General features: G+C 37.7%; 1 protein-coding gene across 3 annotated transcripts in view; it reads left to right on the plus strand.

Moving 5' to 3' along the window:
* ABCC4 (ATP binding cassette subfamily C member 4 (PEL blood group)) overlaps window positions 1-22,183 on the plus strand; it is a 142,840-nt gene that overhangs the window by 75,306 nt on the left and 45,351 nt on the right. For all 3 annotated transcript variants that reach the window (XM_054653071.2, XM_054653086.2, XM_077173557.1), the window contains exons 20-22: window positions 2,154-2,233; window positions 20,086-20,236; window positions 20,884-21,003. In XM_054653071.2, the coding sequence (XP_054509046.1) occupies window positions 2,154-2,233; window positions 20,086-20,236; window positions 20,884-21,003 (351 nt within the window). The remainder of the gene's footprint in view (window positions 1-2,153; window positions 2,234-20,085; window positions 20,237-20,883; window positions 21,004-22,183) is intronic.

Consider the following 22,183-nt stretch of genomic DNA (forward strand, 5'->3'; position numbering starts at 1 on the left):
GAGTTTTCTGTCATGACCACGTTGCTCAGAGAACTTCACAGGAAGAGGAGGAGAGCCACAGTCACTCTAAATGTGCAGGCATTGCTCCATGGCTGGAGATGCCTGCAAGGGGCTGACCTTGCTGTGGCCGTGGAGAGGAGCCAGCCTGAGTGACCCTGCTGCCTCCTGGCAGTGACACCTGGGGTGGCCTTTGTGCAATGGCTTCTTATATAAGTCTGAAACCACTACAAGTAAAACTTACTTGGGGTTTAAAGGCAAAAAGGTGATTCTTAGGCTGAATTAAGGTGTGGTTTGCTTGCTATGGGAATAATCCTTTGCCCTTGTGTGCAGCTCCTCATTGGTGGGTCTCACAGCTTTTCATGGAGGGGCTTAGCACTGTCACCTCTCCTTGCTGTGCTCCTTGCTCTGTAAAATAAAGTGAAGTCACTCAGAAGACAAGTGACAAAGCTGTGAACAGATTTCTAATACCCTGAGCCCAATCTGTTATTCCACCTAGTTTTCCTTATCTGCCCTTCCTGGACATGCAGCTAAGGAAGCCTCTATCAACAGGAAGCATTTAACCTCTTCAAATGATTTTCTTTTTGCCAGTGAAGACTTGGTTCATTTGAAAATAACCTAGAATGTGATATTTAAGGATATTAAGAAGCCTTAGTGACAGCGTGCATGCAGCATGTGCTTGATCACTCTTCTGTGACCAGTCTCCATGAGAGAAAATCATGCAAAAAGAAAGTTGTTTTTTTTTTTTAGTTGCCTTGGATTTTCTTCTGATGTATCTACCCTGATACAAATAAAAGGGAACATCCCCACATGCTATTCCTAGTAGAAAAAGATGAAAGAGATTTTTCTGAGTCTTGTGCTGCTGTACACCCTTCCTCTCTGTGTGCAAAGCCTAAAAACAGGATGAATTCAGCTGTTGGCTGCCTGAAGTAACTGCCTTGGGTAGAGAAGTATTGCAGAACAAGCTCTTTGCCACCAGTGTCTCTCTTCAGAGTCATGTCCCAGACCTGAGGAGAGGATGTTTTCTGTATTGTTTGGTGTGGAACAGAAATTCCCTTAAAAAAGAAATTAATGAAAAAGAGCTGTGAGCAGAGAACTAGCATGATGGTTGCTACAGAAGTTCCTTCAGTATCTCTTATCTCTAAATTACGTTGCCAGGGCACTGTGTGGAAACTTTAAACTTGCTTTCAGTTTAATGAGCTCCTTTGAAAGGAGAAAAAAAAAGTCTTTTGTTGCCAGTGCAGTGAATATGTTTGTACCAGTTAAAAGTATAATTGAATCAAGATATATGCAGATAACAAAGCAATGTGAATGCATGTATGGGCATCACACACCTTAGAAATAGCCAGATTCCCACCCCTGGTTTCGTTTCTTTCCTGGTGAGTAGAGATACTGATTAATAGAGAAAGATACTAATCCACTTATGGGTGGCAGCTCTGTGACTTTAATTATGAAAGAAGTCTTGATATAACTGACTTTTTTCAGTCAAGTAGAACTTGGGAAAATAGAGAAATGTAAATGCTTCACTGACAGCAGATTAAAAATCGTTTTATTAGCTTTAATAAAGATCAGTATTGTCAAGGTTTTCAATAAGTATAAATGTAAGGCTGCATGAGTGCAAATCTATCTCAGATTTTATTTTAGAAACGCCTGCAATTTGAATCCATGTATAATGCTGAGGGGTGACAACAGAAATGCTAAAAAAGATCAGTTAGATCAGCTATGATCTATCTGAGACATGCATGCACTAGTGAGTTTCAGTCAAGGATAGAAGCAGATTCCAGCTGTTGCTTGATGAAACTTGCATTAAGTTGTCTGACCTGTAAACCTTTACCTGCCTGTGTTAAGCATATAAAGCATGTGTGTTTCACCTGTTAAATACTGTTGAAATATTATCTTCAAAGCCCATTTATTTTTTTTTTCTATCTGTTTAAGTGAAGATTTTATATTTGGGTAGAAGGCATTTGTAAAAAAATTCTTCAAAATATATTGCAGTGGTTTTAGGAGACTCCCTTCATGGGGGTTTCCAAAATTGTCTTTTTATTTTTGAAGTCCAGCTGTTTCCTTTTAATTGTTTTTGAAGTGGTAAAACATGGATCTTTTCAGGAATTATATTTACTTCCCTTTTGTTTTTCTTCTCAACCCTGTTTCTGTAGGAAGAATCTTAAATCGTTTCTCCAAAGATATTGGCCACTTGGATGACTTGCTTCCATTGACCTTCTTGGACTTTGTGCAGGTAATTCAGTTGCTGCTGTCAGAGACTTCTGCACTGCATTCTGCATTTAGATTCCTGTATGCTTTGCTGAAGATCAGCTATTTGTCACAGATGTAGCTGAGTCGAAGGAAAGTACTTGTTTGTGAAAGAAAGGTGCGGTTGAAATTTAACGTGTCAGTAAAAAGCTAACATGAGTAATAACTGCTAGGTAGGAGTGGCTATACACAGCTTGCTATTATGTCAAGATTTCAGCTCATAGCAGCTACATGCTTGGTAAATTGCTCCTGATTTGCCTCCAAGCAATCTGGCAAGCTTATTGCTGTTATAAGAAATATGTCCATAGTAAAGAAACAATCAGCTCACATGAAAAGATAGCACAGATTAACCTAATTACATGTCTACTTCCACAAAGAATCAAATGCTTACCACACCATTTCGGATTAAAATAGGTGTGGCTATTTACAAAGAAAAGATTAGTAGTAATAGGGTGAATATAATAGCCTTAATAGGAACAAGTGAAATAAGTTGCTGCAGAAAAGAAAGATGGACAAAGCACTGAGATTTTGATAATGATGAAATGATAAAGGATTATACATGACATCAAGGTAATTTTTTCTGTTGCAGTTGCTATTAATCTTTCTCGTAAAAAATTGCAGGAGGATAAATCTGAAAAAGAGCGATCGTACTGTATGAAAATAACATGAATCACAGAATACACAGAATTGTGGAGGCTAGATAAAAAAAGACTTAGTGGATTATCTGGATCCACTTAGTGGATCACACCTGTCATGCTGAGGTCAGGAATGTTTCTTAAGGTGCTATTGCTAGCTTTGCTTCGTCTCTTAAAGATAACTTATTCAGGATATAAACCCTGTTTTGACTTATTTAAAAATTAACCAAAGACATTTCAGGTTGAACAGTTTAATCATATTGTTCTTGTTGAACTCTTGAAAATAGAAAAAAAAAATTATTCCGAGGAGTAGAAACACCTACTAAGATAAAGTGTTTTTTGTAGTTTAGTGAAGTAGCTGAAATTGAGGTGTATGTTTTATTTTTCAGATTTTTACAGTGCCACTTTAAAGTGTTATTTTGGGGAAGAAAGGAACTGTGGTGTATTTTACCTATCAATTACAGTAATTGGGGTTTTTTTGTGAGTTAGGGAGTTGCTTGCAGTGAATATTAGGATTTTTAATTCATGGCCTCTTAATTTAATTTTAATTAATTTAAATTCTTCTTGAAAGTGCAATGTGTTTTTTTCTATAAAAACAATTTTTTGCTGTTTGTACAGATTCTAGGTCTTCTTCATTCTCATTAACTGTCTTATTAGACAGAATATCTTTATTTCAGCTGGCTTGAAACTATACGTATGTGTCTTTCTTTTTGACTGGAAGTTCAGTTTGTCCTGCAGTCCTCATCCTCTTCTCTTAGCGTACAGTTTGCATCCACAAAGTCAAACCCATCTGTCCTGCCCAGTGTGCTGCTTGTCCATTGGGCCAGAGGGGTTTATATGTGCATCAGTGTGTCCCCTTTACAGCAGACTGCACTGTGTGTGTGTTCACACTGTGTGCTGCTCATGGCCAGAGCATCCTCTGGGTCCTGTGATCCTGAGATAAAATGATTAACCATTTTCTTTAGTTGTGTGCATTTACAATAATAATGTGAGGGTTGTGTTGCAAGACAACATGGTGGTTTTATAGCAAGAAACTGAGTGGGTGTTTTGCGCGCCCTGGCATGTGGTTTAAAGGCATGTGGGGTTGTCTGAGGATGCGGAATTTGCTGGGAAAATGTTACAGAAGTCTGCAAAAGCAGAGGGAGCCACAATTGGTGTGATCTTGTCCATACTTCCTTTTGGGAGCAGACCCTGAAGCAAACTGTCTTGAGAATTGCAGTGTCTTACTTTTGACAGAACTAACTGATCTGCTTCAAAAGAAGGCTGAGAGAGTGTCTACGCTGTGTGCATGGCACATGGTACAGAGTGTACAGAGAGAAACATCTACCAGCACATTGGAAAACCTAGTCAGTGACCAGTGTATAGATCCTTCAGGCAGTGTGTGCTTTCCAAAACTGAACTGGTCTGGAATGAAAGAGCGAAGACTGCTTCTCTAGATGTGATTGTTTTCTTCTTTCAAGCTCCTACTGTAAACCACATTTGGTAAACATTTTCCTTCATCTTGATTAATTTATATGGGTTTTTTTTTTTTAATTGGCTATTGAATTATTTTTCAAATTCTGGAGTTTGTTTTTTTAAGTGAAAAGTTTCTGCTTTCCAAAAAACAAAGTAGATTTTACAAGTCCAGTAGAGTATTAAAAAGACAAAAAGACACTGTGGTTCAAAGCTTGCCTTCTCTATTTGGCATCAGAAAAGAAAATTTAGGATCTTAGTGTTGATTAATAATGCACTGCTATCCATAAGAAAAAACCACTTTCTTCTTGGCAGGTTTTCTAAAACTTACTCTTCTTGATCAGCAGGCTTCTTGCTTAGTGGTTGCTTTTGAAATTCAAGAGCAAATATGTATTTATTTCTGATGAAGCAGAGATTTTTACAAAAGATAAATGCTATCAATAATGATAGAGATCTTTTGTCACTTGTTTTGTTTGCAGGTGTCTTTTATAACACTTCTTATAATCCCTTCAGGAAGAAATATTTTCTCCTTTCTAAAAACAGTATTAGCTGGATATAAAAGCCCTGATCCCAGCCATTATTGTTGATTCTTTGAGAGACATTTCCCAACATTCATTGTTTAAATGGTTGTCAGGAGGAATCAAGTGAAACTTAATAAACAATGCAGTAACTGGTTCATCTTACTTTGTGTGTAGAAGCTTTTCTTGAGAGGATTTGCATTGAAGAAGTGGTCGTTTTTCAGAGTTATTGCTGGGATCATTGTGGAGCATTCCACCCTTTTACTGTATTGGCAAGTGAGTGTGTAATTTCAGCACAAATAAATACAATGTGATTGGACACTCAAAAGCTACAGCATGAGCCAGTTTAAATACCGATAAATAAACAATTAAATGCCACCTTCTAGTTTCAATATTTTTGTCATTACACAAAATACAGATGTTTAAGCAATGGTAAAAATTGATAATATTCTTTTTGGAGTAGGTAATAAGATTTATACACTACACTACAGCCATAATGAGCATTATTAGTCTAGACAGCTGAACTGGATGAAAATTAATTCTTTGAACAGAAAGAATTTAATTTTTTACATCTTCCATTGAGTTAAGTAGAATAAAGACTCTCTTCAAGACAGTGGATAGTCTCTGTACACTTTGTGGTTAATGCAAAGTTGAAAGGTATGTGGCAAGCACAAAAATGCATCATGAACCTTGTGTTTTCTTTTGAAAATCTGATTAGATTTTACAAAACCATGGCTTTGCAATATCTCCCAAAGTAGCTACTCACATTGCATTTAAAATTTTCTGCCATATTTTCAGCGTTTGGTTTGAAGTGCACCAAAGACACCTGTCTTGAGAGGTTGAAGGGAAGAGAAGCAGTCCTCACGGGAAGGCAATAATTTTTTTCTTCTTATGAATTTTAACAACATATGAGGCATCTCATGTTAGTGCAGCTGACTGTGTTTTGTGGAAATCACTGCTGTATCCACAAGCTTTATGAATTAAAAATAAGTCTCTTTTATGAGAACATGTTTACGGCTATGTTTGACTACATGGCTGGAACAGAACACTGTGGGTAGATGTGAATTAGAAAAATTGAGAAGAAACCAGAGGTTAAGTTAGATGTTTCAGCTAAAATATCTTTAATGGTACAGTCAGAGTCCAGGCTGAAGCTCATTTAAGTAAAAAAAAAAAATCTGCAGTCTAAGCCTGAATCTTACCCTCTGTAATGAATTCTGGATGACCATAAGGTTCTGTACCAATTCTCTTAAAAAAGTAAACTAGAAAGCAATGCTATGTTCAGTATGACACTTGTTATTTCTACTAAATATGGCATTAAATTTGTTCGTAAAATCAAGTAGTAATCAATGTTTGTAGGTTGACTAAGATAGTCAAAAAGCTGAATTAACTTGTTTGCTGAAGATGGTGGGGTTTTGGCTTTTTTTTGGTGAGCTTACATTTTTTTAATTATTGTTATCCTCTTTAGCCTCTGTCTGCATCTCGTTCTCTGAACGAGAGAATCTCTCGTTTCTTAACTGGAGTTACGTGGTTTTGGCAGCTCCTCTCCAGCTAAGTTATCTCATCAGGTAAAGGACAACTTGTGTGAAGGTCATTACAGTGCTGTAAAACTTTCTAAGAGGATTGAAACACCTACTTTATTTAGATATAAATGTTCTGCCTTAACCTCTGTGTGAGTGTGAGGTTCTGTGGATGTGGACTCCACTGGTAGGTGCGGGGTCTGTAGTGTAAAATCGTAGGCTCACAGGATGCTTTGGGTTGGAGAGGAGCTCAAAGACCATCCAGTTCCAAACCCCCTGCCAGGGACAGGGACACCTTTTACTAGACCAGACTGCTCAAAGCCTCATCCAACCTGACCTTGAACACTTCCAAGGATGGGGCATCCACAGCTTCTCTGGGCAACGTTTAGCTCAATGCAGCACTAATAAAACACAATGCACTAATTGGGGAAAAAGTCAGCCAAGAAATAGAATACAATTTTGAGGAGGTATTAGGAATTGAAATTACTGAGGGGGTATTAGGAGTTAAGAATCCAATATATTTAATAGTGGTTTATGCACATTAGCCCAGATATTCCTAAGTGGCCAATATTTTGGATGCTGTCGTTTTGAGACCTCATCAAAGGCTGAATCATATTCTGGCTCAAGATATATCTGCAGAGGCTTAATATCTTTAAACTCTGATCTCAGACTTTGCCAGATGAGTACCCAAACTGATAAACTACTGCTTGGAAATTATGTTTGTAAACTGATTGAGTACATAGGACAGTGAAATATATTTTGGACTTCCTGTTGGTTTTGTAAATTATTCTGGTAAATTTTAAAGGGATGATTTTCTCTGTAGTTTCTTGCCCTTGTAATTTTTCAGTGATCTTATTACTTGTTAACAGAGTTGATTTTCTGCTTTAGTTTCAAGTGAATTTGAGTAATTAATGTGATGGCCCCTTCATTTTGATTTCTTACCCTATGTTAGATTGAGGGGAGGGGTAAAAAAAATCATGATCTGTTTTGTTTCTGGAGAACACTGTGAACATGTGAACTATCTGCAGCTGCCCTTGAAAAAGGGCAGTGATTTATTGAGGAAAACTGAATTGCAAAACCTTTTTCCTCCCCAAAATCAACAGCTTGACTGAGTTTAAATAACTGACTTTTCATATCCTTTCATCACACACAAAGACCTAATCCTGAGACTACTTGAGCCACCAATGTAGGCTGTGGCTGAGACCACCACTGAATGTGCCATTCCCTTCTCACTACACACAAAACACATTGACTGCAGCTTTATGGAGTGAAAATAGTGAAGAAAAGGAAAATGTGAAGGAGATGTCCACAGTCATTTCTTAAAAAAAAAAAGAGAAAGGGGGGAAGAAAAAGCTGCTGCATCTGGATATTAGGAACAAAAAGTGCCTCAGACTGGAATAATAGCTTGGGTCACTTGCATTCGTATGTGCACAAGAGTGGAACTGCCGTTCCTTGTTTCAGTACCACTGACCCCTGCATTTTATTGTGTGAGGATGTCAGGGAAAGTGTGTAGAAGGAATTTGAGGATCTTTTAGTTTAACAATGACGTTGTTATTTTGTGCTTTCTGTGAGAGGTGGGATTCCTAAGGAGTTTGTTGCGTTGTTTTTTCCAGTTTAGCTGAGTTTAGTCTGTGTGCATGTGTGAGTTTTGAGAGGTATTTTTATTCATTAAAGAATAATTCTTTCTGTGTGTTTGCATGTGTGTATTCAAAATATGATCAGCAGTGTGTTGTCCCCTCAGTAGTGGGATCTGTGTTAAATGTCAGTATACTCTGTTGAGCCTGGTACATAGTGCAGACCTGTGAGTACCTTGGATACTTTTAGCTTCCCTTCTGCTGAATCATGGTGGTTTTGCTGTGCTGAGGTTTAGATGAAAAATAATTAAAGAAACACAAAACAGTTGCCTGGTAACACTTGACAACTGAAACCTTATGAGACTTTTTCTTGCTGTACCTTCCCAAGATGCATATTAAGGGCATCTCGCTATTGCACAATGAAAGACCTAAGAAAAAAGTAATAGGGGTAAATATTTTTTCATTGGTAACTTTTGAGCTCTAGTTTCACAAAAGGTTAAAATTATCATTGCAATAAAATCCTAATTTTTGCTGTGATCATGCAGTATTTGCATGTGCTTTCAGTTTTCGTCTTTTTTTTTTTAATTAACCTTACTGTCTCGTTAAAAACAAGAAAGAAAACAAATAAAAGGGATGGGAAGTAGTGGAGGAAGAGGAGACTTGGGTTGCATTTGTGTCTCCAAGACTAACACACAGAAGCTGTGAGTTTAGCACAGACACTTGTCTAAATAATGCAGTTTTTTATTGACCTTTTCTTCTCTGTCCTTGAATGTCTTGATTGTTAAATCTCAGTAGCCAATTAGTCTTGTTGATGGTGACCAGCAGTGGGAGATAATCTATGCCAAAGCTATTGCTGTTCTTTATTTTGTACCTGTCATCACATTCCTTTGAATGGAAGGGTGAGTATCTTGCATCCTACAGACTGAATATTTACTCAGATTGGTGGTGTGTGTACAGAATAAAATGTGTAAAGTCTGGAGTCCCTGCTAATGGGTGAATTCCTGTTTATATATGGACCTCAGTTTTCCAGGGAAAGCTATGGTCTGTTCTCACTATAGTGGCTATGTATCCCCAGCTTAAGCCTTTGCTTCATCCCCCCCTTTTTTTAAAAATTTTTTCTCCTATTTATGTTCATTTGTAGATTTTTTTAAGAATAGGTATGCATGCAATTTTCCACACATTAGTGTCAAGGCAGCAGAGATCACTACTGTAACAAAGCTAATTTGTGTAGGAACATAATGTAAATGCTTAAATATTTTATGGTGTTTATTTACTTGGTATTAATAAAATTTGAAGATGCAACACTTTATCTGGCAGGGGGAAAGAAGGTAAAATAATACTGAAAATGTGGTGGCATTGCCTTCTTGTCCTCTTGCTTCCTTTACTGCTTTTCTTGTTTTTCTTAACTCATTTCCTTTTAGTTTTTGCACTTCTGCATTTATGTGGTAAAAGTAGGTCAAAGTTTTGTACTGGTCTCCTTTCATTTTCTCATTTGTGGAATACAAGTGGTTTGAATATAGTGCTCTGAAAAATAAAGCTATTTTTCAATTAGTGGAATTCTGTCTTTTTCTAGAGCATTGTGAGGTTCAGTCTTTATCCTAATTTCTCTAACATTTGAGCAGACTGAGGTTTAATGTTACTTTTCTTGCAGTATTTTGATAGTTAGAACCTGTAAATACAAAACTACAGTCAGGTTTAAATAATTCCTTCTCCAAATGGGCTTCTGTGTTTTCTTTATCAGATTACTTTCTATATATTTTCAGATCATAGAAAGCAGGATAATTGTATGGCAGTCCAGTGATGTTCCTCCTGTTCTGTGTGGTTTGGAAATTTCCCCACTTTGGTTAAGGTGGAATTTGTAAAAGTTCCAGAAAGAGATTCTGTTCATTTGGGGCTGTTCATATCTGTTGGAAGGTATTTCCTCATTTGCTTTTCTTTTAATGAAAGAACACAAAGAAATATTCTCTAACTGTATTTATGTATGCAAGTGAACTTATTTTCTGTAATTTTCTCCTTTTCTTTTTCGTCTTTCTTTGTGTATATACTGCTGCTGTTTTTAGAGCTAGAGTGGGAATTTTTATTATTATTTTATAGGTATTTTATAGGTTATAGGTTTTTACAGGTTTGTTAGTATTTCCCTGACTTTGTAAGCACTATCATAACCTATCATATCTGTGTCTCAGACTGGTGATTAGTTTTAAGACTTCTGAAAATCATTAACATTTCTAACACTTTACAGTAGCCAGAAATATTTTAATTCTGCTGTCAGTCACAGAGTGTAACAATCCTGTTCCAAATGGTGATAAGTACAAATCTTCTAGATTGCCTTTAACTACTGATATACTATAGATAGGACAATGTCTGCTTACAAACAAATTAGGATTTCACTGTTCGGCAAAAGGATTGGAGATTTCACTTTTGATTCAAGAAGGAAGGAGAAACTTGGAGGTAATTTAAATTACTGAGCCATGTTGCTGACACTTGTGTGTGTATGTGTTAAATCATTATGTGTATTTATGCCCAAAACAAACATGTAGGACAAGGAATTATCTTTAGCAAAAATAAAGCCTTCATCTCTCAGAAATGTTCTGCCAGGGTGATGTGTGCATCTGCACAATATAAGAACTTTTTTCTTGCTGAAGCTGATACTGTGGCTACTTGGTGAACTCTGCAGCTGATTTGAAAATTCCAGATGAGTTTGTTTGTCAAAAGGTAGAGGAAAATGCAGTGTGGGCAGTTCTGTATGACAAAAGATGAGAGCTCAGGCAGTAACTGAATGTCATACATCTTTTTATTACATCTACATTAAAGGACATTTTTGTACTGTTTAAAATAAATTGATTCATTTGGATTGTACTCCTGAAATAGAAGTCTTTGTATTTAGGCTCTTTCAAGGGCTTAATAAGACCTATTCCTGCACAGTGGAAGAATAGGATGCTGAGCTATTTCATTTTCTTTCACAATCACATCCCTAAACAATTTTCTTAATGATTTTTAAAATAAGTCTAATGTTTAAATAAGCAGAGCTCTCTTACTATGAATGTCACTCGTATGCTGAAATAAAGGGCTTAGATCTGCTTATAAAACTGTTGGGTCTGGTAGCTTGTTCAGTTGTCCACCCTTCTGTCAAACTCAACATAACACTTTGAAAAACAATTTTTCAATTTTCCCACTAATAGTCTGGATTTTGGGATCAGATCAAACTTAGCTATCAGTTACTTTCGTAAGTGTGCCCTTGTTGATGGTTTGTGATAAATAAACCTTCTGAAAAACCTTCCTGATGGTTTGCTGCATATTTATAACACATAAAGGATGAGCACACACTTATGACAGTAAATGATGTTTATTCTCTGCTGAGGAATTTTCTCTTTACTCACTGGGTTCTGGACATGCACAGAGCAGCTGAACTGGCTGGTGGTGGTGGAGTGAGGCTGGCGCTGATTGGTTTAAATATGCTGAAAGCATCAGACCACTGTTCAACTTTTTGGAGATGAGTGATCACTAGATATCGTGTAGTACTGAAAAATTATGAGTCAGGAGTTTGTTTTGAACAGGCAAGTAGTAGTTTACAGCCCTATCCAAGTGGCAAAGTTAAGTGGAAAAATGTCAGTGACAGGTTAGAAAGCATTTTTTGCATATCTCCTGTGAAAAAGTGTGTGATCTGGAGGAAAAAGAAGGTAGTTTTATTTCTTAGGCTAGCTGATGCTGTAGTCCATAATATTTTTCATAGTTTTCATTTAACTGTGGCAGAGTGGCTGTTGTGGTGTTTATGGAAATATGAGTAGTTCTTCATTCCACCTAAAAATAAATACATAAATAGTGTATTTCTAAATAGCAAGAACAACAATAAAATGCTTAAAAGCTTGTAGTTGTTGTAAGGCAGAAGAGCTGTGTTACTGAGGAATTGGTACTCTCTTTAACAGAAGAGCCCACAGTTTGAATGTAGCACAAAGCTTTTAAAGTTGTTGAAAGACCCAGAATTAACTTCTGGTGGAAGTTAGACTTGCCTGAGCAGAAAAGGTCATACAGTTGAAAATGAGGTATTCTTGAGGGGGGTGCATAGCTGCTCTGGCATTATGGCCATGAGGGACAAGAGACCTGAGGCAGGAAACTACAAGGCTCAAAGATAAAGTTTGCAAAACTGTGACATGTGAGGTGGCAGTATCTGTGATAAGCAGAGTTTTGCTAAACATTTCAAAGAACTGCAAATAAAGAAAAAAAATGCATAACATGAGTGAAAAAGTGATAACATCATCATTAGCTCAGAGGAATTCCTCACAGGAAGAGTGGACAATATTTCAGCAAGTAAATTAATGGACTAGACCATAAGAACATATCAGTGGTCTTTCTAATACAGTGGTTTTTCTCCTGCAGCAGCAATAGGAGATGATGTTTGTGGAGGGCATGAGCTGCTTTTTGTTATCCTTTCCCTGTTTAGTACCCCAGCACTCACAGTTTTGTACTCATGGTGTCAAACAGCCTAACTTTTCCCACTCCTTCTACTGTGCATTGTTTGGATTATTTTGTATTGGCCTGTAAGATCTGCCTCCTGCATCCTAATCACCTGAAAGCAGTTGTTCTGTTTGGGTTTTTTTGTTTTCATTCTATGTGTATGTTTTCCATAATTTTCACTGAAATAACATCTGCTTTCAAAAGGGTTTTTTGAGTGGCATAAGACTAAGACAAACATCAGTGAATCAGCTGATTCACAAAATTTTCTATTTTGTCCTTTATTCACATGTTTAGCACTTTACCAGTCTGCTCGTAAAGTGCTAAACATGTGAATAAAGGACAAAATGGAAAATACACCACTTGTAGCAGTACTAAGGAGTAAAATACCCTTTGTTGAATCAGGTGTTTTGATTTCTAAGGCTCTGTACTCAGTGGGGCTGTCTTGGGCTTATATAGCTGGGGAAACATAATGGAAATTACTCCTAAGAGGTAGGAGGGGAGCAAAAATTGTCAAGCCATTCTTCATTTTCCTTTAAAAATGTGAGTTACTCAACAGCAAGGACTGACAGAGGGGATACAAAAATGCATTTTTCTGGGAATCGTAAAAGCAAGTGCAACAGCCAACAAAGTGACCACACTTGGCAATGGGGGTGGATATTGGAGGCACAAACCCTCTAAATTAATATGATTGAAAAGGGATGCTTTCTGCTACCTGAGGAATAACTCTGGGAATGTTGGGTGATGCCAGACATTTTTCTGTAGTGTTTCAGGCAGGTTCTGGCAAGAGCTGTTGAGAAAGCAAAGCATGTATGTGTGCATGTGCTACACACTGATTAATGCTGTTTCCTCAAGCTACCACGTAAAGTTGTGCTTGGCATCTGAGGTGTTTCACAGGAAGAAAAACTGTAGTTTTCTTGGTGTGAAGACCCCTGTAGTTTATGTGAATAGTTCTTATGTGTGCACTTTCTGTCCCTTGGGAAAAGAGCAATATAAGAATATAGCCAAGGCTTATTCACAGGAGAAGTGACAAACAGCACTGTTGAACAGCAAAAGTATATTAACTCTTTATATTATTCATATGGGAAAATCACAGTAAAGTTATAACTAACTCCTGTGACTTCAGGAAGACCTCTCACTTTTCTACAGATCCTCATTGCAAAGTTGTGGCTTGCTGCCCAAATCACTGAGAACACTTCTGTGCAGATGTGCTTAGGAGGCACAGGGAGCACTTCAGAAAATCGAAGATCCTGTTCAAGATTCTGCTGCTTATAGATACAGAAATATATTGTCCACAGCCATTTACAAGAATGGCTATTGGCACTGTCATTTTGTGTATGACAGTATTGGTTTCCCTGTATAGCAGGTATGAGCAGGAGCTGCATGCTTAAGTAGAGGCTGCAGCTTTGGCTCTGATAAAAGCCAAAGCTACAGCCATGGAAAATCTGTATTAGCTGGAAGTAACTTACTACCATGGCCTAAGATCCCTGGCAAAAGAACTTCTTACATGATAGAAGATAGTTTATTTCTAGAAAGAAGATAACCTCTATATGTTGTAGGAATATAGTGCAAGTTTATTTTTAGAAAGAAGATAACCTCTATATGTTGTAGGAATATAGTGCAGAGTTTTAAGGGATGAGTGTTTCAAGTGTCTGTCAGAATCACCAAGTCCAGAGCTTGGTTATGTGTCTGTTTCTAAAGCATGGTATCTGGAAGTCTCAGAAAACATATGGACTGTGATTTCTGAAAACTGCTGTGACAGTCAAGTTCTGCATGAGACAGTTAAGCCTCTTGGCCCAAGGTGCCCAGAGAACCTATTTCTTATTTCTTGTAGGGTAAGAGTTTACTGATGATAGGATACTGTTTGAACATGAGAGTAGTGGTGGTGGTGGTGCCAATGAATTAAAGAAAACCCCCTTTTTATTATAAGGTCACTAGTTAAAGAACAATTGCACACAGTTTGCTGTGACCTCAAACAAATATTAAGGCTTCTCAGTTAATGACAAAATGCATGCCAAGTCAAATGAATGAGCATGTTGGTGGCATAGAAAACATTTGCCCTGAGGAGCTCAGTATATGCTTGTTCACTTGGAAAAACAGCGATCCAGAAGGACTGTCTTGTAGAGACGAGAACAAATAGGAGGTGCTAGCATTAAGGATGTGATTGGAAATTTTAAATACGTTTCTGGCAGATGTATTCAGCCTATTTGCAGTGACATTGATTTAGTTCAGTAACCCCTTGTGGACTAATTGCAAATAGCAGGATTGAGAGAAGATGAGAACATCTTGCAGGACATAAGATGAACTTGCTCTTTTTGGAGCTTTTAGAGCTGGCAGTATTTAGTTCTTATGTTCTTCATTCAATTTATCTGAAATTATAATTTTCATTTCTTATCCAGCTGTGTCTTTTTTCCCCCTTTCAGTGCATTGGTTGTCATAGTCTTTAAATTCCTTATTTTCTTGAGGATGCACATTTTCCTAAAGCTGAATTAACACTGATTGAGTGCTGTCATTCCTGTCAAAGATTGCTGTCCTTGGTTGCTTTAGAAAAGGACATTGTCAGAGGTGCCACTTAAATACTGTATATCCCATGTGTTCTCCAGTACTCATAAATCTTCATTGCATTTTTGCTGAAGATGGATGTGTTCCTGACAGTTTGATGCAAGCAATAGTATAAACAACTATATATACTTATTTTTAACCTGTTCCAAAAGAAAACCCATAAATTTTATTTAAAAAGTAGTTTGAAGACAAGACTGCTCACCTCAACTCAGCTGCTTTAAGTGAGTAAAATGAAGTAGAATTGTTTAGGTGCTAGTTTTTCTTTGGATGTTTTCTGTGGCTTTTTGTAATAAAGGGGAAAAATGCAGAAAATCTACACTGTGGTTCAGGGTGGAGCTGGCTTGAGTAGAGTGTTTATCACTCTGATCTTCTCATTGCAATGTCATCTTCCCAGGGAAACTTGTCTTCTGGTGTCCCAGTGTAACCAGCCACCTGTGCAGTTTTTCTTTAACAGAGATGCAGGTCAGTCAGTCCAGACTGTCTGGTTTGAAAAAGTCTGTTTGAAGGAAAAAAAAAAGCATTCAAGGATTAAAAAAATGTCAGAACTGGATTAAGGATTGATTGTACATGCAGTTATTTGGCAGAGTCAACAAGGAAATAAGTTCTGTCAGGGGTAGGGGAGAAGGAGGAGGAAAGGTGATGCCAAGCAAGTATGAACAGAGTGGGGTTTTGTAGTTTCTTGACATGGCTTTACTTCAGACAGCACAGTCTGACTGAGAGTGCCTAAAGTTAATGCAGTGAAGGTTCAAACTGAAGTCGAGGACATGTGCCTTTGCTATTATTAAATTGGTATGGCTTTGTGGCAGTGTCGTGGGCTAATATAATCCTTGGGAGTGTATACTGGGGCCCAGGGAGTAGTATCTGAGAATTGGGGCTGAGTAGGTGTACTTGGCTTCTGCTTAAGTATTGGTAAAACCAATCCTGGATTGCTGCAGTTCTTGTATGGGATTTGACTGTAGATTCTGTCATCAAAATTTAGCCTTGATGGGCTTCAGATGTTTACTTTTTTGTAGTCAGAGGGCATCAAGTAAATACAATTAGTGGATTGTAGCAAAATACTAAACCATAGGGTCATTAGGTATGCACTTAAAGGTTAGAAGAAGTTACTACCATCCTTGGACATGTTTAAAAGATGCACAGACCATGCTTAAGGACATGGTGTAGTAGGGGACTTGGTAGTGCTGCATTAAGGATTGGACTCTTATGATCTCAGTGTCTTTTCCAGTCTAAACAATTTTACTATTCTAGTCATCACTTCTAAACTGTTAAGCTGGGACAGGAGTTTCACTATGTAAGCCACATCTGGACTCCACAAAGAGGTTTCCAAGTCTTGAATCCCATCCCCTGGGCTCCTCTCATTGATGGGAGATCCTACCAAGTCAACAACTGCACGTCCAGAATAGTGTGGGTTCCTATGGTAGTAGGTCCTATACCATGTTTTTCTGCTCTGTAGTTGTGGTACAGAAATACCTGCTACTCCTAGATCAAGACCTGTTGGAGATAGAAGCTCCAGAATACCACTCTCAGCACCTGTAAGAATAATGGAGAAGTAGGTCATCAGATGGTGAAGGGAAAGCATGTTTCACAAGTGAACGTGCTGATCAGAGCATTCATTTCCCCAGAGGGTTATAGTTGGGTATGCCTGCTGCAGTAAAAGAGGAGATTTTTAAGGGAAAAAAAAAGCCACAGTAAATGGAGTGACTGACCAAATCATGAGGGAAATCTCTCAGGACTCTTGTAAGCAAGAGGGTAACTCCCAACAGAAACAACATGTGCTTTTCTGTACTCTAGTGATAGACTGTGTGCTGGCTGCGTGTGGGAAATTCATCTTTCTCCAGGGAAATGGAAGCAAGTTTGAAGGTGGACATTGGTCACTATGTCTCCATTTGGAAGTGATGGTGTTTTCCTGAAACTATCCAGGTCTTTTTTTGTCTTGGTAGCCAGTGCGTCTGTTGCCTTTTGTGCAAAGTGGCCTTGTTTCAATTACTGTGCAGATAGCTGCAAAATGTAATTCATCAGCTCCTGTGTTTTTGTCTTGGTTGCTTTTCTTCTTTTTTTTCAGTTTAACTGTTACTTTCTACACAGTCATTACATTTTGGAAGGTAAAATTAAGAAATACATTAAAAGGTGCTGGGTTTGTAGACCATATTTCTTTTATGTAGGAAAATCTTGGACTTTTGATACAACTTTCCATTGTAAGCTGATTCTTCCATGAGAAGTCTAGGTACCCAGTCCTAAGCGCTTCTTGCTGTTTGTCTCCAGAGAGGAGAGACACCAGACACTTATGTTACCATTATTGTCACCCTGCTGATTATCTTGGGTCCTGCAGCCTGCACACAGTGAAGCTGGTAGAAGCTGGGGCGGTCTCCAGCTGCAAAGGTTGGTTGTCTCTTGTGAAATTCAGGAGCTAGAACCTTTGCCTTACCTCACGCAGTGACTACATGATTACAGTCTGCAAATGGTTGTGTCTGGCTTTCAGACTACTTCATTAAGAGTTAATTTATATGCAAGTTTGGTTTTCAAAAAAAAGAACACACATGACTGATCCACCCTATCATAAATTTTTATAATGATAAGGTGGTGCAGGCTCATCTAAAATTCCTTCCAAAGGCGGTGTCAGATTTTTACTTTAGTCATCCTAACCATCTTTTCCTTCCCTGTATTTCTGCCATAGCAAGGCTTTGTTTACACGAGCTGGATCTTAATAGTTCTACTCCCACTCCCACCCCCACTGGCACTTTGCAACATATTGTAGATTATCATCACTAAACTTCAGTTTGGCTTCTTTTTTTTTATTAAGAGGCATTTGTTTTCCTCAGAATCCTTTTCCTTGAAGCAGCTCTCCTCAACATTTGACTTCAGATTTGCGGCTGATGTTACAAACAGACTGTGTACTTCAGAAACAGCTTTTTTGTGACTGTCTAGGAAGGGATGGAGGGACAAGGCAGCAGATGTATCGAGCAGATTCAGGAGTGAGTTTGGAACAGGAAGGAAGGAATGGACTTCAGTCTCTGCTGATAAGGATAGAGGTGAGGAAACCTTTAGAAACTCACCAGCGTGTGGATGGCTGGCAGGCTTGGCAGAGATAATGAGCATTACTGAGAAAAACTGAGATCTAGAACAAGAGAAGATTTGTAGGAGGAATCTTTATGTCCATTCTCCTCACCCTAGGATAAAAAGGAAATATGTTTACAGGGCTCTAAAGAATGCCAGAGAAGTAGAAGGTAGAGAAGGCCTGATGGCAGTGCCGGTGAGGAGCCCAGGGTGCTTTGTTTTGCTTTGTGCTGACACAGCCATGTGCATAATTGATCCAGGTGAAACAACGTGCACTCTCATTGCCACCTTGCCTCCTCCTGATGAAATCTAGGTAAAATGTTTGTCATCTGCTGTGTGTATCTAGAAGGTCAAACAACATGATGCTATCAACACTTTAACCTACAGATGAGCAGTGTAGTGGTAATGCAACTTCCTCCAGAGCTCCTTTCCCATGCCTACCTTTTAGAATTTTCCTTAATAGGGTTATGAGGCCCTAAAATGTGCTTTCAGGATCTGTGAGATGGGGGGCTGTAACACTGATAAATCTTCTTTCTTGAGCTAAGACCTCTACGCCTAGAGCTCACTCATGCAGTTGTAATTTCTAAGGTGTGTGGGTTTGCTCTTTGGTCAGGTCAAATTAGGGTAAAGGCAGAGAAGCCTAAAGAAAAAAAAGCAAATTTAGGGGTAAAGGTTGTACTTATTTTTGGCCTCAGTGTGCTACCAGAAGTGCAGCAGGAAATGCAATGTGTCATAGACACTTCCACTGAAAGTGTTTGAAAACCCAGGTAGCTCTCTGGTAGCTGCCTTAGCTGATGTGTTGCTTATATGAGCACTGAGTTGGAAAAGTTGAAGGGATGGAAGCATGTTTGCTCCAAGACATGCATTTCTACTACCCACTAGTCACTAATGTATTTTTGGAATCTAAAAATCAGGCAGCCACAAAATTTAGCTCGAATCCATTCTGTGTTGTATGAGGTGATGAAGAAGGTGGCTGCTGTACAGATTTTTCTAAGTGAAAAATCTTTAGAAAATATTGTCACCGCTAAGGAATATGTTAATGAGGGTAATACAGGAATTTAATCTTGAGCTCAGATTTCAGTTGTCTGGTTTTGGACTGTATGGGTTTATTTTTGTATGGGTTGAGTTTTTCCCTCTTTTTAAGGAACAAATGGGCACATCCTAATTGTAGTATACCGCGACTCCTACCATACATTCATTCATGTACAGCTGGGTTCTGCAAGAATTTTGTGTGCAGATGATGGTTTTGACTGTGTATTAAAACTGAAAGTTTGATGGAAGATGTGAAGGGGTCTGAAGGAAATAGTAGATTTAATTCAGAAAGTTGGGCAAGGATCTTCTATCCTAAGCAACAGAGTTTTCCTCATTATATCTAGTTTTCTAAGAGTAAAGTCAGGTTTACCTCACCTGTTACATTACACTCTAGTAAACCTGGTGAAACAAACCTTTTATGACACTTGTTGCAGTGTGTAACATTTTCTTCTTATTTGTAGCATTTCACATTGCAATCCTATGGGAAGAGAAATCCCACTTTCTCCTGTCCTGGGTTTTCTTTCTAAATGGATCGATGTTGTGTTTAGGAAAACATTGCAAGCCTATGTTGAAAGTCTCTCTTCTGAGTGTCAAGTCTTTCAACTCAAGTTGAAAGCCAGTTTTTCACCAGTTTCTTCTTAGCAGGAGTGAAAAAACATGTCCTTGATTCACCAAATAACTAGGATCCATTAAAGATTAGTTGTCTGTTACATTGATCATTTATTATTTTATTACAGTCACAAAAGAGTCTGCCAAGAAAGACACTAATTTTCAGTCAACCAGCTTTGTAAAGAATTATTTTAAAGAACAAATAATGTGGAAGAAAACCATAAACTGGAAAAATAGTCAATTTAGATATTACTGTAAATTTTCCAAGTTGCTTAAAAATAGATGTTGCTCATATGTTATACAATGCATCCGCTCTTAAATGTGGTAGTTATGTTTAAATATTTAAGTGTTTCAATAGTGTTAAATAGTTTTATACTTGTTCTAAATTAAATTCTTCTGGCAAAGAGTTTTTTATTTTGTTTCTATTGTGCTCCAGACTCTCCTACAGATTTGTGGTGTGGTGGCTGTGGCTGTGGCAGTGATTCCTTGGATGCTCATCCCCTTAATTCCACTATTTATTCTTTTCATTTTTCTTCGACGATACTTCTTAGACACTTCAAGAGATATTAAACGTCTAGAATCCACAAGTATGTAGTTTGGTGGGACTTAATGTTAGTTTGAACCCTACTTATTATTATGTGAAATGCTAGTATTTTATAGACAGTCCATCAAAGAATTTTTTTCTCTTTTACTATGCAAACAACTTCCTTATTGCTTTGGTTCTCAACCAGTGAATTACATGCTTAACTCCTGTTTTGCATAATGATAAACCTAGGGTATGTCAGTTAACTATCTGTAAATAAAGCCAGTTAAGAATATGCTAAGCTGCTGGTCTTTGGGACCTTGCATGCCTATACTAATGATATTTCTGACCTTATCTGACTCCTGTGCCTGACTTTAGCTTGACTATGATATGGAATATTAAGCATTAAGAATAACAACCATGGGTGCCTAATGTCATTAATAAAGCCCAAAGAATTTCTACAGTGACAGCTATTGTTGAAAATGTAAGACATTTTTGTATAAATTAATCTGCCTGGCTGTTTGACTGATACTAATTGAGTAAGAGAACATTAGTTAAAGATATTGCATATTTATTCTAAAAAGATGCACTAGAGTAGTTTGTATGCTTAAATCTAAAGTGGAAGGATTAAAGATTAGTGTGGTACAAAAAGAATTAAATGTTGTCCTTCATCTATTGTTAAGTTAACTCAACACTCATTTCCCTTTGTAGCTCGAAGTCCAGTGTTCTCCCACTTGTCGTCATCCCTCCAGGGGCTTTGGACTATTCGGGCTTTGAAAGCTGAGGAAAGATTTCAAAAATTATTTGATGCACACCAAGACCTCCACTCAGGTTTGTGATGAATTGATGTGAAAAATCAAATACTTTGCACGGTGGGAGGGAAATATCTTATGCCCTCAGCGACATGTATGTAATGTGCATTAAAATCAGTAGGAGCTGTGCATTTGTCTCTTTAGGGTAAAATTCCTGTGTTAGAACAAAACCATTATCTGTCTAGATTTAGAAAGTTTACTTTGGGCTGTAATATAATTTAGAATACCCATGCATATGTTTTAACAATGTATAAGATAAACATTTGAAAGTATACCTGATAAGAATACTTAAAGAATAATTTTTAACATTTTCCTGGACTTCATCTTTAAGAAAAGGAACAGTAGGGGGAGGATGGAGAGAGATGTGGAGGAAACAAGCTATATTATGAAGCATTTGATACTAGGTAGTGTGCTTGGAATGGTATAAATAATCTTGGAAAAGTTTCATAAATCTAACTTATTTTTTACTTAGAGCAGCTTTCAGGGCTTAAATCTAAAATATGGAATTAACATAATTGGAAGGTGTGAAATATTGGTGTTCTGCAAGCATAAGTAATATAATTCGGGTTTGCACTGTGATTCTTTGACTTCTGTTATTTAAATGTTCTCTATTACAATGTTCTTCAAGATATAGCAGAATGCAAGTTTTCAGTTTTGTGTTTGTTAGGTAAGATTGTGACTTTCCTCCGTTGTAAGGCACACAAGTATATTTGATTGCTGTTTTGCAATTTATAGATTTACAAGGTTTCAGGCAAGACCAGCTGATCCTTTCTGAAGTACAGCTTATAACAGGTTGTAGCATCATACACAATGACCATGTTGAGCCCAGTGACTTGTGACTGGTGTAGTGCATCTTCCAGGGAGGAACCTCCAGCCTTGAATTTCCCATTTTTAATATTTTATAGTTGCTAGTTATCTGACCAAATCAGTGTTACAATACATGATAGTGAGGGAAGACAAAGTTGTGGTTTACTTTTATATTAAAAGACATCTTTAGGCAATAAAATAGGTACAGAAGTTTCACTATACAAAGAGGACCATGACATTTAAGTGAAATACTTTTCTGGATTTTGAGTTCAGATCCAGGGAACATAAAAACACTTCCATTTTTCAGTCAGTTTTGTGCATCTCCCGAACAAAACTGTCAATAATACCCCTCATGGGCAGATCATGAACCTGGTTTTGAGGTCAGGTTTCAG

The sequence above is a fragment of the Agelaius phoeniceus genome, chromosome 2 (assembly GCF_051311805.1).
Source record: "Agelaius phoeniceus isolate bAgePho1 chromosome 2, bAgePho1.hap1, whole genome shotgun sequence".
Lineage (NCBI taxonomy): Eukaryota > Metazoa > Chordata > Aves > Passeriformes > Icteridae > Agelaius > Agelaius phoeniceus.